Consider the following 12,303-nt stretch of genomic DNA (forward strand, 5'->3'; position numbering starts at 1 on the left):
TTCTTGGCGGTTGAAACAGCAGAGCCTCCTCAAGGAGCAAAGCAACTGGCTCCAGTTAGAAATGTACAGTTACCCAGAGGCCTGGGGTGGAGGTGCGGGGTGGCTAGGGTGCTAATATACCCTGATGGTCAGAGGCCTCTGTGCTGTCACTTCTCCCTGGGAGTGGCTCCTTTGGCATCCTGAACTTGAGCCGGCTGATAAGACCAGCCATGACCTGGGCGTTAGGCAGGGCCCCTTCCGAGGACAGACCAGGACAGAGACAGCACGGCCGGCGGGCATGGCCGCGGGGGCTCCCGGGCAGTGGCTACGAGAGGAGGCGCGGTGCCCTGTGTGCCTTGACTTCCTTCAGGAGCCGGTCAGCGTGGACTGCGGCCACAGCTTCTGCCTGCGCTGCATCTCCGAGTTCTGCGACAAGTCGGACAGCGCGCAAGGCGGCCTGTACGCATGTCCGCAGTGCCGCGGGCCCTTCTCGCGGGAGGGCTTCCGGCCCAACCGGCAGCTGGCCAGCCTAGTGGATGGCGTACGGCAGCTGGGACTGGGCGCGGGGTCGACCAGGGCGCTGTGCGAGCGCCATGGCCAGGAGCTGAGCCGCTTCTGCGAGGAGGATCAGGCGGCGCTGTGCTGGGTATGCGACACCGCACCCGAGCACAGGGGACACTGCACCGCACCGCTGCAGGAGGCTGCCCAGCGCCACCAGGTGAGCCGCGCTCTGTAGGCGGGCGGCGCTGAAGTATCCTCTGACGCGAGCGCGCCGAGCGCAGGTGTTCGATGAGCTGCCTACCTACAAGGCCACAAGCCAGCACCTGGTCTGGATGTTTCCCTCACCTGCTCTCCCCGCCCCTCGCCCTCCCGCGCACAGCGCGCACTCAGGTCCGGGCTCCTTGCATTTGCTCCTGGCAGTCCCCGCTCTGGATAGTGTTTCCCTCCCAGGTAGCCTTCACTGGCCCTGTGCTTTCTGGCTGGTCTCGTTTTCCCGATGCCGATGCTCTGGGTCCCACAGCTAGAGTATCGTATGAAGGGCTGTGTCCTCCATTTGGTTCTTCGTTACAGGTGTGCATCTTTATGGTAAATGCTCCTAACAACGACTACTGACATAATGCCTTGCTTTTGCGTAGTGTTTACGTTAATCCATCCTGTTACCAGAACGACCCTCAGGTTTAAGCATTATTTAGAAATAGCACCTCAGTGGTCACAAGGCTCTGAAGTAGGAATCCAGGTGCTAAGTGCACAGGTCAGGTCTTTATTCGACTCATATTTGGGGACTTAGGATATGAGCATCTTCGGTGACGAGGTGTCTCATATGAGTATTTGCTCCAGAAGGCACATCTGTGAGTATGCTAATGCTCTCAGATGTTTTTGGAGGTATTCTATACATTTAAATTTACAGGTCTGGAACAGCCATCAGCACAACGAAAGTCCAGGTCTTATTTACTGACATGTTTATCTGAAGTACTATCTCAATGAAATAAATTGCAAATATTAACTTTCTTAAATTTTTCATTATTTTAAAACTTTGTTTTATTATTTTAAATCAGAGTTTGGGACATTTATCCCCTCAACTTCCCTCTGGATCTATATGTCTGGAAATATATGTCTTAGTTTTTCTTTTTGATTTCTGTTGTCATCTATAAAACTCAGATGCTAGCTATTTTCTATCTAGATTATTGCAAAATGTTTCTGCCGCCTTTTTATCCTGAAAGTACCATACAGAGTATGGCTAATATAATATTTCTAGAGAAGTTCTCTGTATTTTAGTAGTCTTTCAATTAAAACCAAATAGGTATCTACTGAGCTTCTCAGCCTGTCAGTCTAGACTTGTGAGGGCCCTATGTTCTGTTGCTACAGCTGCTGTCTTAACCAGCCATAAGATCCAGCAAAATTAGCCTAATCACTTGTCCCCAAGCACACCATACCTTAGTCACCTCGTTGCTTTTGTTCACAATTTCTATCTGAGGGAGTGTTTTTTTTCCATCTACAAGTGTCAACTTGTTCTGTTCTTTGCGAACTCTAAAACAAATGCCACTTCCGTCATCATGTTAAATCCTCATGAATCCTACTGCTGTTTTGCGAGCATTATATTATAATATTCTCTTTTTAAAAGAATTGGTATGTAGGACTTGGGAATGACTTCAGATGGGGTTTAAAATGTGTGTGTATGTGTATCTTTGTGTGTGCTCTCTGTAAATAAAGTATGTTTTTGCCTCTAGCAAAGGGCCTAGGGTTGAAAGGAGATTTGATTTCCATTATATTTTTGCTCCTTGTAAAATTTACAACCTGAATTTCTTTTCCATTGAGTAAATGCTAATTCACATAGTTTCTTCTGGCCTAATAATAATAAACACTTTTCTGATTATAAAATAATAAGTAATTTTAAGAAATTGAAATATATAGATGTAAAGAATAGCACTGCTTTTCAACCAAGCACTAGTAGATGAGATTTTATCTATTGAACATTTTCACTGACCTCTGCCTAGTTTTTATATATTCATCACAACCACATTTTTTTAAAAATTGGTGTCACAGAACATAAAATATACTTATTTTAACAGACTTTATAATTGTGAGAATTTCTTATTAAATATTCTGCAGCACCTTATTTTAATTTTATCCTTTAATATAAAATAAAATCATCGCCTAGTTTTAACATGTTGGTTAGTGACAGTTTTACCATTTTAAATGATGCCACGATGAATGTATGTTTAGATAAATCTTTGATTATGTCTAGTATTAACATGTAAAAGTATATTTATGTTTAACTTAGTTATTAGTGAGGTTGGACATATTTGTATGTCCAGGGCCTGTTTTAGGTGATTGTCACAGCTCCTGACACACCTTGTCAGCGTTAGGTGCTGAAGGAGAGCACCTGGCATGGTCTCTGTGTATCTTCCCAAACAGGCAAAGCTCCGGATGGCCCTGGAGCTGGTGAGAAAAGAAATGGAGGAGACTCTGACACAGGAGGCCAATGTGGGGAAGAAAACTGTCATTTGGAAGGTATGGGAATATTGGGGCTTCAAGAGGCATGTCTGCCTAAAGGTTCCAAATTTGGGTTATCCAGCCATCTCTCTGTGCCAACACACTTGTTCCATCTACACATGTGCCCAAGAAAAACACCCCTGTGTCATCCTGGATAATCTCACCCCCTCAGGTTGTTAGACATCCGTGTTATTATCCCTGACAGTACCATAAGCTGAGTCACAAAAACAGCTTTGCCCGTCTTGATCTCTCCATAACTCACTGCTGCATTCCTGATATCTAGGGCAGAGTCTCAGACTGCCACTGTGATCTTACAAATGTATTTGTCGGATGAACGAAAAATAAACATTTAATAGCATTGATGTAGATGTCATTCAGCTAGAAGGGATCCATTTTACACTGAGGAGGGTGACTGAACTTTTAGCCTCCTTCCAGCTGTACATATATGTGTTCTCTCTTCTATGCATCCTTGGCTCATTGCTTCCTTACCCATTCACACACACACACACACACACACACACAATGATGCCCAGCACAGTGCTTGCCACAAGGACACTAATAATGGTTTTGAACTGAACTAAAGTTTTAAAATTCCATGGTCTCCACACACACACACACACAGAATGATTCTGTCTAGGGCAGTTTTGCCATTCAATGGACATTTTGCCGTATCTAGATATTTCTTCTTATCACAACCAGGGATGAGTGGGTATGCTACTGGCATATAATGAGTTGAAGCCAGGAATGATAAACACCTTACAATGCATAGGACAGCCCTCTCACTCCCAATTTTCACAACAAAGAATAATCTGGTCAAACAGTGTCTATGTAGATTGAGAAACTATATATAGAAACTATACGTGAAATGTTAATTTAAAAATTATATACCATATAGAGGACTTATTTTATTCTTTGTCCTCCAAATACCCCATCTTCTACATTATTTTCTATGTTTTTCTAATTCTTTCCTTCTTCTTTTCTTGAAAAAGTGGTCTTATCCTGTATCCTCAGACAGATATTTCCATAAGGACCACTTTTGCTATGTTTTTCTTCTGTGATGTCTTATGTTTTCCATAGTTATGTATTTATATGCAATGCTAAACATTTATTGATAAGTTTTCTTCTTTTTAGGCTAATAACCCAAGTCAATTATTTTCAGTCCTGACCTGACCACAGACATACAAAACCAGAAACTCCACATCGAGACCTCAGTCCTATGTTTTTTAAAACCTCTACTGGTTATTCTAAAGTGGAAATGATGCTAGAATTACTGTTCTAAGCCAAGTAAAGCTCATAATCTTTACCAGTGAGAACGTGGCCATGTGAGCCAAATACAACAGGCTCAGGTTTGATAAAATAACCTGTAAATTCTACAAAAACCTTCCTCCTTCCTGTATCTGTAGACATAATTGTAGTAGTGAAAAGGATGATGTGAGGGAAAGATGAGTTGCCCCCAACCCCACTTTCACACCCTGCATATGACCATACATCTTTTCAGTGACAGAGTTGTCAGACCCACCCCTCAGCAACCTCCTACATGGGAGAGAATTACATGAGTTGTATTCTCAGATCACATTATGAAATTCAGAGCTGGTTCATTTTAAAGCGATGAGGATTATTAGAATTTAGTGGCTTAGAAAGTGGTAGGACAAAGAGGAGATTGGAAATTGTGTCACTAGAATGAACACTTGTGGAAACAACTGAATTATGAAGAGAGATTAGAGAGGCCTGGGTTTGTAAACATGAATAAGAAAAAGCTTGGAGACAGAGAATGTGCACATGAGTCCTATGAGGTTTGAGGAGAACTACTGTTGATTTTTTAAAGGTGACAGCTTATGCTCTTTAATCAAACCATGATGCTATATGTTTAAACATGGGCTATGGAATCCAAATGCCAAGAGACTGTAGGAGAACAATTTAGGACTCAGTTTAGAGATATTTTTTCACATACCAGTCTCTATAATGTCATATTTTAGATAGAATAATGCTATGTCAGAGTATGCTCCTTCAGTCTATTCAAAAGATGTAGCTGTGAGATTTGAGTGGAAATCAGAGTAATTCCATGGAGCTCACCCTGATATTGGTTCTGGTTCCGAGGACAGCTTAGCCCTTTCCTGGCTGTACAGAGGGCACTCGCCTTAGGGCTCCACGGTCACCTGCTGGAAGGAATGTGCACATTCTCTCATCTCTAAGCCTTTTCTTATTCACCTTTACAAACCCAGGCCTCTCTAATTGCTCTTCATAATTCAGTTGTTTCTACAAGGGCGATTCCTCTAAGAGTAAATTTTAACTTCTGTTGTGAGACTGTTCTATGTTGGTGGCTCCGCTCAAGGACTTAGTAGCTTTTAATTCTAAGGCCCACACTGCTCTGTTCCCACATTCTGTATATGGTGCTGAAACTTGAATGTAAAAGTACATCATTACCTAGTTCGAATCCAACAGTCTTTCTTAAACTCTCAGTTTGATAGCTCTGCCAGGCCACCACTCATGTAAGTGGCCTCCGGTTTCTGGGTGCATTTTTCAAATGCAGCTGGTCAGTTCACAGGGTGCAGGAGCTGAACTCATGCAGACCTGGCCTGTCCAGTCTCCTCTCAGTCCATGATGGTGGCAGCCAGGCACTGCGTTCCATTCTGGCGTTCTCGATGTCACTCCAGGAGAAGGTGGAAATGCAGAGGCAGCGCTTCAGGCTGGAGTTTGAGAAGTACCGTGGCTTCCTGGCCCAGGAGGAGCAGCTGCAGCTACGGAGGCTGGAGCAGGAGGAGAGGGCCACCCTTCAGAGGCTGCGGGACAGCAAGAGCCAGTTGGGCCAGCAGAGCCGGGCCCTGAAGGAGCTGGCTGAGGAGCTGGAGGACAGATGCCAGCGCCCGGCCCTGGGGCTGCTGGAGGTGAGGCCAAGGGGACAAGCAGCTGCCTGCCGACTGCTCTTGAGGGATAGGACATCCAGAACTTACTAGGACAGTGTCTTCATCAGAGGGACTCTACAGAAACATCTAAAAGGGTGCCCAGTAAAGAGAAAAACTTAAATGTTTTTAAACATTAAAATTAATTGGATGATTTATATAAAATTAAACAGGAAAAGGACAACCTACATTATGTTGGCTGAAAAACACTTCATAAAACTTCACAGTCAACCTGTCAATGACTACATTGCTGTATTTAGTAATGGCCAATCCAAAAAGTCTTTGGTAACCTGTCTCAAGAAACAGCCAAACAAATAAATAAATTTTAAATTGTCCAGCTAAGAATTTTCATGTTAAAATTTAAGGCAAATGCTAATTCCTTACCCATCTCACATGCCTATTCCAGGCACAGCAAGAAGGAAGCACATAGGCTCTATGCAGCTTGCTCACAACCTACGTGGGTTATTGAATAGACAAACAGCAGGGAGAAGGAGATACTTGTTTTTATTCCTAGTGAATCAGAAATGTCCCTAGTGGATGCATATCATGGTGACAGAAAGTCTTTGAGCACACTTTATTTTAGCTCATTCCCAGGACTCATTCATGATTTCTAAACTACTTGGCATCCTCAGACAAGTACAGTGACTCAAGGGCACTGGTCGCACAGTGGTCATTAAATGAAGGGATTTACAAAGCATTTTATTTAATTTGTCCCATTTTGTTTTCAAGATGTCTATAAGTAAAAATAAAAATTGTTGTTGCTGTTGCTATACATTTTTTCTTGTGAGCAAACTAAGGGTCAGAAGGGGATTATTTTAAAAAAATTTCAGACAGTAAATAAACACAAGAACTTCAGTATTCTTCAGCATTTTCAATAACAATCATTATTTATCATATCTCAAAACACAACTTATTTTAAATGAGCATTCATTAGTGCCAAATAAATATTTAAAAGATTTATTTTTTAACAACTCTTAGGGAGAATATACTCAAATAATTTATTTTTATTTTTATCCTCACCTTTCTTCCCCAGTACCAATAAGCTACATTTTACACCCCGTGGTTAAGACCAAGGCCTGCCAGTCCCATGAAAAGTAAAATTAATCATTTATCTGCTTTATAAAAATTAATCTGATAGGTGATTATCTTTAGAGGGAGAGGAGAAATGTAATGCAGTTGATTTATTTAATAATCTGCCTTGAGATAAAATGTTGCTAGATATGGATGACTCCCATTTTTATCCACTTATGTAACCTACTTGCATATGAGTCCATAGATATGGTGCGATGGTTCAAAGAATGAGGAATTTGGGGTTTTCTTATAGAGATATTGAGAATAACGTTTTATGTCTATATCTTTCACTATTTCTCATATAAATTCTGCAGATATTCAAGATCTGTTTTTACCCTAACCCTACTTACATTTGTTGCAAAATGTAACTCTTAAAACATCCAAATGCCGATTATAAGTTTGGAAAATAGTTAAACTAGTAGATATCATGGGTATAAACCAAAATTTCATGCAGTCTAATTCTATTCTAATAGAGACAAACTGATTCTATTATTTTAAATTTATGAGAAAATTCAACAACAGCCTATTTTTGGCTTTTATTAAGAGAGATTCATGTCTCCTTAATCGTTTTTTACCTTAATCGTTCTTTACCTTAATCGTTTATGATTTCCAATAATTCCTAAAGAGATGTTCATGGTTTGTCCCGTGTCTGTCAAAAGCAACTTGGAGGTCTTACACCTGCTTCCATTTTTCTTTCACTTTCAGGGTGTACAGGGTGCTCTGAGCCGGTATGTTTGCCTTCCGAAGCAGAGGATGGGTTGGGAGAGGCCTAGGAGGTTGGCGGGGGCCTGAAAGCTCTGGGTTCTGTGCTCTTCTCAGAAGTAAGAGTGTCCCACGGCTGGAACCGGAGACCATCCCTATGGAACTGAAGACACGGTGCTGCATCCCTGGGATGAGAGAGATGCTGAAGAAGTTCCAAGGTAGGCTGCATCTTAGCATGGGGACTGTGGTGCCTGGGACCTGGCTGTCCCTGCACCAGTCAGTGCAGTATTAAGCAGAACCCAAAATTTGATGAGTAGAATCACCAAAGTTTTATTTTGAGATCATGTTTTTAGTTTATTACTGGATCGCAGAGACTTCTGTTTCACATCATCTCATTCTTGGACGTGCAGATAGAGTGCAGCTCCTTCCCTTGGCTAGTAGCCTTTGGTGGAAGAAGGTCACCATGAGCCACACACAGCTGCTGAGGCCGTGCTGAAGTGATGCACAGGCTTCCAGCAGAAGTTACAGGTGCGGGGGCGGGGGGCGAGTCTCATGGCAAAGGTAAACGATAGGGGAATGGGAGAGAGCACCATGCCCAGAAGAAAGGGGGCTGGAGAACCTCAGAGTCCCGGACACCCATATAAACTGCATTTGATTAGAACAGTGGGCTTATCAGCTGTCACATGAGTAACATTAGTTCCAAAAAATGTTTCCTTATTTATAAAATGCTAAAAATAGTAATGTTTGAAAGACTAAGTGAAATGCATTTGAAAACAAAACAAAAACAATAATATGAAAGCATTACAGAGTATTAAATAATAAGTTTGGTTTATTTTATTATGTCAACTTGGTGAGTTGCTTAAATTAGAGAGTTTAAAAAGCCACATAAAAATAACTGACTGAATGTTTCTGGCTTTTAACATTTCTTTTTTTTTTAAATCCAACTTATCCCAAGCAATGAAAATACACTGTTACTTACATTATACAACATAGTGGTTTCAGTACTTAATGGGAAACAACTTTGTCCCATAATGAGAAAACCTGTCTTTACCAGTCTTGTTCAATGATTTAATCTATATTCTGATAGACAACAATAGGAAAGTAATACTGCATAAACCGTTGCAAGTTATTACACTTTCAGAATCTGTGTTCTCATATTTCCAATTACATTTACTGCATCAAATAATCAATCATTTCAATAAATAGTACTATATTTTTATGCTACTTTTCTAAACATTGGAATATAGCACTGAACAATAAAATCCTACAGATTCATAGCTTCATGTTGAAAATATTTACTTACATTATGCAATATACAGAAAATGTTAGAAGATGACACAGGATATTGAAAAAAGGCATAAAGTGAGGATGACCAGAAGTTATGGGGACAGGGCATCCACTTTTGAATTTTGTGATAGGGAAGACCTCATCTGATAGAGGGTAGACAGCAGATATCAGATCTGGAGGAGAGTGTTCCAGAGAAGGATGGTGGGAGGTGTTCAGGAGCCCTGAGGAGGCCCAGGCTGCAGTGGTCAAGCCTGCAGTGCAGGACCCTATGGGCAGGCCACTGAACAGAACGCTTTACCTCTGAGTGAAATAGGAGGTCAATAAACAGTTGTATGTGAAGAAATAGCACACTAGGGTTAATATTTTGTGGGATTGATTGAGAATCAATTACAGAGGGGCAAGGCTTGAAGTGGAAAAAGCAGTTAGGATCTTAGCAATAATTCAATCAGAGATGATTATGAATTGAAACATAGTGCTGGTAGTGGAGGTGCTGAGAATGGAGAGAATTTGCATATATTTTGAAGATAGAGCTGGGAAGACTTGCTGCTCAGGTAGACCTGAGGTGTCAGAGAAAGGAAGTGGTTTCCAGGTTTAAATCTCCAAAATTGATATAATAAGGTTGCCATTTACATTGATGGGTGCGGCTGCGGATAGGACAGAGGAAGGAAGCTGGAGTTTTGGACAGTGTTGTGAAGAATGTTCACTATCCAAATGTTGATATCAGGTCATTTGAGGAATTCACAAATATGGACTTTGAGGAGAAAGGTCTAGGCTGGAGATATGCATTTAGAATCAGTAAGCATATGATTGAAATATCACTAAAGCACTGAGCCATCCAGCCCAAGAACTCACTGAGCTGAGAAAAAAGAAGAGAGATCCCAGCTCTGAGGCCATTGCCGGGATGGAGAAGAAGAGAAAGCAGGCAAGGAGACCAGGGAGGGGTGGCGGGCCAGTAAGAGAGCAGGGAGGGAGGAAGCACGCTGACTGGTGTCAGGAAAGGAGAAGGGAGGTGTCCCAGGACAGAAGGATCCTCAGCGGAGAAGCCATTTAAGATGCCCACCCGCTGGTCACTGTGGAGGTCTCTGAGAAGATGGGCAGGAGCAGATTGTTAGGGTGTTGTTTGGCTATGGTGATTAAGTTTAAAAGAGAAGGGGTAAAGAGAGGAACTGGAGATGGACTTTATTAAAAACCACTTCACAGATTTATTTTCTTGTAAATGGAGTACAGAAGTGCCCAGAAGCAAGAATGATGTAGGAAGACCTATCATATTAATAGGCTGACACAATCCTACAGAGACCCACATTTCCATCCCTATTATTTGCAATTTCTAGAGTTTAGGGAAATTACATAAACTCTTTGACTTTGAATGTCCTCATCTATAATGTGGGGGTGATACTGGCCACCTAGAGGGTGGTTACATGGGTCAGCATAGATGATGTGCTACATGAGTGATCCACTCAGGTGTGGGTATCAATAAAACATTACTAGAAGTGACTCAGAGACAAATAAAAACAGCAGTTGTAGTAGTGGTATTTGATATTACGATATTAACAATTTGACTATATTAATGAAATTTACTTTTTTTGATTGTTTATAAAGAGAAGACATCAAATATTTTATATCTTTCCTTTGCATTTAGATTTCACATGTAGATGTTCTTGTTAATTATGTGTATAAGTAAAATTTCAGGTCAATTGCCCTGGGATTTCACAGTATCAGTATTACTTTCCTATTGCTGTGTAATGAATTGCCACAGACTTACCTGCTTAAAATCACAGCTATTCATTAGCTCAAAGTTCTGTAGATCAGACCCCCAGGTAGGATCGGCTGGCTTCTCTGCTTAGGGTTTCACAAGATCACTTAGCCTGTTGGCCAGGCTAAGCTTCTATGAATGGCTTGGGGAAACATCACTTCCAAGCTTATTCAGGTTGTTAGCATCACACATTGCCATGAGGCTGTGGGACTGAGCTTCCCATTTTCTTACTGACTATCAGCTGAAGGTCTCTTGCCTTTCTCTTCATGGGGCAACACCTGCATCTTTAAAGTCAGGGTGAAAAATCAAATATAGATCTCCTTGACTTTCTCTTCTGCCACCAGCCCAATAACTAGAGAAACCTTTCTGATTTTAAAAAGGTTGATGTGATTATATTTGACCCACCCAGGTAGACTCCCCTCTTGTCATGAGGCATAATAGCATTATGAGAGTGCCACCAGGGTCTGAGGGGCACGGGGGCTGTCTCTGAATTCTGCCTACCACAGAAACATGGCCTTGAACGTGATGGATTTACTATTAACTAAATTATCCTATAGTTTTTGAGACAAAAAATACATCTCAAGGGGTATTTAATTTTTATTTTAAATGTGAATGATACTCCTAATAGCACCCAAGTGCTTTGGGTGTAGGTTGGAGGATGCTGACCAGTCATGCACTCACTGTCTCATGGCGTTGGTGCTCGTGTTTTCAGTGGGTGCTAGTGAGCCCTGGATCATGTAGAGGTGGCAGTGGGATACACCCAAAAGGGATGAGGAAGATTCCCAGTGACCCACAAGGTAAAATACTTATTTTGTTTTCTCTAGGAGTGGTTAGAATGAAGAATGGTATGTCTGCTCAGTATCAAGCTTTTACCAGCCTTTTTCATGCTTTTACATGTCCCCCGAATTATTTCCCCAGTTGATGTAAAGCTGGACCCTGCAACAGCACATCCAAGCCTCCTCTTGACTGCTGACCTGCGCAGTGTGCAGGACGGAGAACTGTGGCGGGATGTCCCCAACAACTCGGAGCGATTTGACACGTGGCCCTGTATCCTGGGTTTGCAGAACTTCTCATCAGGGAGGCATTACTGGGAGGTCATGGTTGAGGAAAGAGCAGAGTGGGGTTTAGGAGTCTGTCAAGATGCAATGCCAAGGAAGGGGGAAACCACGCCATCTCCTGAGAACGGAGTCTGGGCCATGTGGCTGCTGAAAGGGAATGAGTACATGGTCCTCGCCTCCCCATCTGTGCCCCTCCTGCACCTGGAACGACCTCGTTGCGTTGGTATTTTCTTGGACTATGAAGCTGGTGAAATCTCCTTTTACAACCTCACCAGCGGGTGTTACATCTACACATTTAGCCAGCTGTTTACTGGTCTTCTCCGACCTTACTTCTTCATCTGTGACACGGCTCCTCTTGTCCTGCCACCTATGACAGAAGCAAAATCAGGAAACTGGGCATCTGGGGGTCATCCTGACCCCTCTTCTACCATTAGAGATGACCATTCCTAAAATTTTGTTCCCCAGAAGCACTCCAAGCGCAGCGATGCTTCCTGGAGTAGAGTGGAAGATATGCAAGTGTGAAAGAAGTCTCAACAGATGTCCCCATTTAAGCCAGCAC

The 12,303-nt window shown here is 42.2% G+C and overlaps 1 protein-coding gene across 1 annotated transcript; it reads left to right on the top strand.

The window, feature by feature from the left end:
* The first annotated feature begins 277 nt into the window (after positions 1 to 277).
* On the top strand, positions 278 to 12,225 carry TRIM58 (tripartite motif containing 58). Its single transcript, XM_006923279.1, has 6 exons — positions 278 to 697; positions 2,896 to 2,991; positions 5,628 to 5,858; positions 7,650 to 7,672; positions 7,764 to 7,864; positions 11,605 to 12,225. The coding sequence occupies exons 1-6, from the start codon at positions 278 to 280 to the stop codon at positions 12,192 to 12,194; spliced, it is 1,461 nt and encodes a 486-aa protein (XP_006923341.1). The 3' UTR covers positions 12,195 to 12,225.
* Positions 12,226 to 12,303: the final 78 nt, after the last annotated feature.

This window comes from Pteropus alecto, unplaced genomic scaffold (genome assembly GCF_000325575.1).
Source record: "Pteropus alecto unplaced genomic scaffold, ASM32557v1 scaffold78, whole genome shotgun sequence".
NCBI lineage: Eukaryota > Metazoa > Chordata > Mammalia > Chiroptera > Pteropodidae > Pteropus > Pteropus alecto.